Source organism: Thermoascus crustaceus (genome assembly GCF_041956765.1).
Source record: "Thermoascus crustaceus strain CBS 181.67 unplaced genomic scaffold VTN00scaffold_8, whole genome shotgun sequence".
NCBI lineage: Eukaryota > Fungi > Ascomycota > Eurotiomycetes > Eurotiales > Thermoascaceae > Thermoascus > Thermoascus crustaceus.
In genome coordinates this window covers 64099-68178 of record NW_027192534.1, presented here as the reverse complement: position 1 = coordinate 68178, position 4080 = coordinate 64099, and the positions used below count along the sequence as shown (strand labels likewise).

General features: G+C 48.3%; 1 protein-coding gene across 1 annotated transcript; it reads right to left on the bottom strand.

The window, feature by feature from the left end:
• Nucleotides 1-1844: 1844 nt before the first annotated feature.
• On the bottom strand, nt 1845-3353 carry VTN00DRAFT_9627 (uncharacterized protein; the record flags this gene model as incomplete). The annotated part of the gene is made up of 5 exons (XM_069436606.1): nt 1845-1936; nt 2004-2309; nt 2359-2594; nt 2647-3197; nt 3243-3353. The coding sequence occupies 5 exons, from the start codon at nt 3351-3353 to the stop codon at nt 1845-1847; spliced, it is 1296 nt and encodes a 431-aa protein (XP_069284226.1).
• Between the last annotated feature and the right edge of the window lie 727 nt (nt 3354-4080).

Sequence of the window (4080 nt, the reverse complement as noted above, 5' to 3'; positions counted from 1 at the left end):
CACGGCCAACACCTCATTAGGCATCACATGAGACAAGGACAGCAACTAGAACGACTACAGGAATTTGGAACGAAATAACTATATACCGGTGACCAGGGAAAGGTCAAAAAGATGGTCACAGAGGGAAGGTTACATAAGGACGGCTTCATGTAACTATCTAGACGTCCATATGCCAGACTGTAATACATTCTTTGAGCTGCTGGTAATTTGCCCGCTGCGGCCTTGCCCAATGAAGGTTTGGTGGGGCAAACTTGAGTCACGAGACTTGGGCATTCACGGTGGCATGTGCCTCGCAAGCCCCTCCCTCAATCACCTCTCGGGATGACATTTCCACTTTAAGACCCCTCCGGCTACATCTCCCAAGATCGTCCCTGTCATGTCCTGAGGGAATTCTGATGTTTTCAATAACAAGCGAGGTTTGTGAGGTGGTCAACACTGTTTGAGGCCGTTTCATGCTGAAAGTTTGGTTGGCAGCAAGATAAACCGACTTTCCCTTGGCCATACTAAGATTACGACGTGACGGTACGACACGATTCGCTAGACTTGTCCGTATACTCGCAGAAGTTTCCACAATGTCACAGGCAGGAGCTGCGCTAGGGAAACAGCCCATTACATTTTTGTCACCGTCAGAAGCATTGAGAGCTTCTGCGGAGACAGCAATCACAGCAGTTCGAGATATCATTCTGAAGTCTGAGTGTCCGGACCCGGCATCAAGATTTGACCTTCCGCCTGAATGTATGCCAATGGTGGAAGAAGCAAAAAGACTATATCAACAGGTCAGTGACTCCTTGTAAACATCAGCCAGTCTAACATTGCTTATAGGAACGTTCACTTCGAGAAATACCTGAGGCATCTTCACACGGAGCTGTGTTACGTAGAAGTCCCTATGTTGGCAGAATTCATGATGCGATTGTCATTCCGATCACTGCGGTCGACAATGCAAAGGTCAATGCACGAGATGCAAATGGGAACACTGTCAGAATAGAATGGGAGTGGAGGAAATTCATATTTGCGTCCGGGCTTATCTATCTTGACGTCGAGGAAGGCAAAAAAGTTGGAGCTGTTATCGTTCATTTTCAGAGACGATGATAATACATATCTCTAGATGGCGTAAAATTAAATTGACATTATATGGTGATACTTTCGTTAGTGTAGTGTGTTAAATAGCAGAAATAGGAATATTTACACTCAAGAATGCATTGAATAAGTTTGAAAGGAAAACTCAGAACTGGAGAACATCCCTGTTCCACCATTTATAGGACCAACGTTGGGGACGGAAAAACCTGTGTTGGGGTAATTGAGGGTGATATTATTTTCATGCGATTGAGGAACATCACCGAGTTGAGGAAAACTAGACCACGAGTCAAGATCGGCGCCTGATGGCACACTCTTGGTAGACAATCCGTGTGCCTGCGGTTGCCATGGTATGGCACTAGGCCGAAAGTCTGACCATGAGTCAATGTCAGCATCTGGTGGCATATTGTTGGACTGGAAGCTAGACCATGAGTCAATATCGACGCCTGCAGGCTCAGAGAAAGCTAATGCACGCGTTAGATGAGAGTGTATATCGTTGGGCCGGAATTTGGACCGCGAGTCGATATCGGCACCCGCTGGTCGAGAAGTAACCTGTCTATTGAGCAAGCGATTTGAACTAGAATCATTGGGTTCCCCAGCAGCTCTGTCGTCTCGTTCGATTGGTATCCTATCATATCCCTGTTCGTGGTCAAGCGAGTTGGAGGACATCTCTGGACCCTGTGTGGATGGTTCGTGGTGTACAGCTCTGTTTGCTTCCCTAAGCCGCTGATCTATTCCCGCTTGCTCGTCGAATGGTCTATCTATTGGTCTCACTCCTGTACTGACCACCACGTGGTGCTGTTGCGATGGCAGAAGTGGTTCCCCTGATGGCGCGTTCTCTCCATCTTCCACTTGAGGACGCCTGCAGCTGATCCAACAAGTCATCGGGTCAGATGGTAGATTGTCCTGTCGCTGTGTCAGCCCATCACCTATCTGGCTTCCTGCTCCATATGCAGGTTCCGACTCATTTTCCGTTTCCATTCGATTGGCCACGTTTAGACGTGTTTGCGTGTCGGCAGAGTTGGAGCGAGAATGACTGAAAACAGCGGCAACATCCAAGCCTTGTGTCACACGGGGATCCGGTTGGCCGCCCTCTGATGCGCCTTCCGCTTCGGCTTCAGTTACGCGAGGGGTTAGGTAATTACCCTGGCCTCCACAGTTGTGATGCGACCGCAGATTGCTCGATTGTTCATTCTGCTGCTCATGGGAATGAGCAAAATCTGGTTGACGGTCCCCTGGTATGCTTATTAGAAACAAGGTACTGGGCTTGGGTAAGGCGCATACCTGTAGATGTCGGTGATCGCCTGTAGTCGTTCGAGAAATTCATCTGGGATAGGGCTCTATTGACCTCTTTATCCACAGATTGTTCGATCAGATTCCATATGGCAGTGAATTCATCTTCAGCAATGAAGTGGAGACCTTCCCTCTCGGCTTTCTCGGAAATCCCTTGTCGTCTTAGAGATTCGATTAATGCGATACGGTTCTCATGCTTTGCGTTCTTTGGAAGCTCTTTGTTCCACCTAGATGACGGGTCAATTCTCAAGGAAACAAGCTCTCACAAAGGGAACTCACACAGATTCTTTGATGTTGTCAGGTAGAATAAGCAAAGCCCCTAATCCTCCGAGGTCTTTTGCTAATAATGTGTATCTCTCCCCACGATCGATCCAGATTTTGATGTTGTTCCAAATGTTTTCAAGTGTGTCGTCGACTTTGCTGGAGTGCTTGATGGTTTGTGCTAAAAAGTAGCTCGTATCATTCCAAAGACCTCTTGGCTGAATTGCCTGCTTTAGTCTATAGAAGGCAATGTAAAGGAGCCTAAGACGGATATTGTGGAGATTCTGCTGCTTCTGAATACGGACCACAAGTGCATAGCATTCAGCCAGCGAGCAATCTCGAGATATTCGTAGAGAAGTAGATTGAATATGAATGTTAGGATCTCCATGATCTACCCCTTCTTCCTGCACAAAGAGCCTTTCATGTTTGTTTTGCAAGTCTCGAACGGCGTCAGGGATAGCGATCTTAGGAGAACATTCGATAGCGTCTCGGATAGCAGACTGACGGCGAGGGCCACGGATATGTGGAGGAATCTGTTTGCAGATGTTTTTGGCAGCCTTCACAATAGTCTGTGAGTGTTAGCATTTGTTATTTACAGTTGGAGGGACACTAACTTGATTGCTCCAGAGTTCTCTATCATTTAATCTGCTCTTGCCCTGACTCTCGGCCCTCTGGCAGGCAGCGAGCACATTCTCTGCTAATATTCTACTCTCTGCGATACCCATGAAGGTAGATGTGCTCCCAGACTTCGGAGAGGAGATTAGGTGAATCCAAGCCAGACTAAACAAAATGAAAGCAAAGAACTGCAGCTCAAAGAAGTACAACAACTTGCAAACAGTCAAGCTGGATAGCAGAGAGGGCTAAAGCAACAACGGTCCCGGCTAACCTGCCACTTCCCTGCCCGTGGGTGTCCTGACCAGCCTTTCATTTTGAGCATCTTCCCTTGCGGGACAACAGATCAGGATGGGGTAATTGATTTCGGATACCCGCCTCACTGGAGCAAGTGCTGCCTCCATACACCGTGGTCTCAGAGTAGAAGCGCCACAGACACCGGCTGCCTTGTCTTGCACGATGGAAGACGCACCAAGTACGCCTTATGGAGCTGGGTTCCGCAGCGCTCCTGCGTCAGGGGTCTCCAGAAAGCAGCCTGGTTTGAGAACCAACACCTTACACTTCAATCCAAGATCCACTCTCCGTCCAGGATGATCTTCCTGCAGGCAGACTGCGCCATGAACAGCTCCCTCAGGCCTTGCGCGTGCATTAGCCCTTATGGGGCAATATCACGGTGTGTATCTGGTCATCTAGGCACTAAACAAGTTCAGGCTGGAAGCCACCAGTGAGGGTATTTTCACCTATTGATCCACAACTCTGTACCTACTGCTGTGGCCGAGTTCCACTTTCGGGTGAAATGGGTCAGATGAAACAATTCTTGCCCAGAAGTAGTGTTAGAGC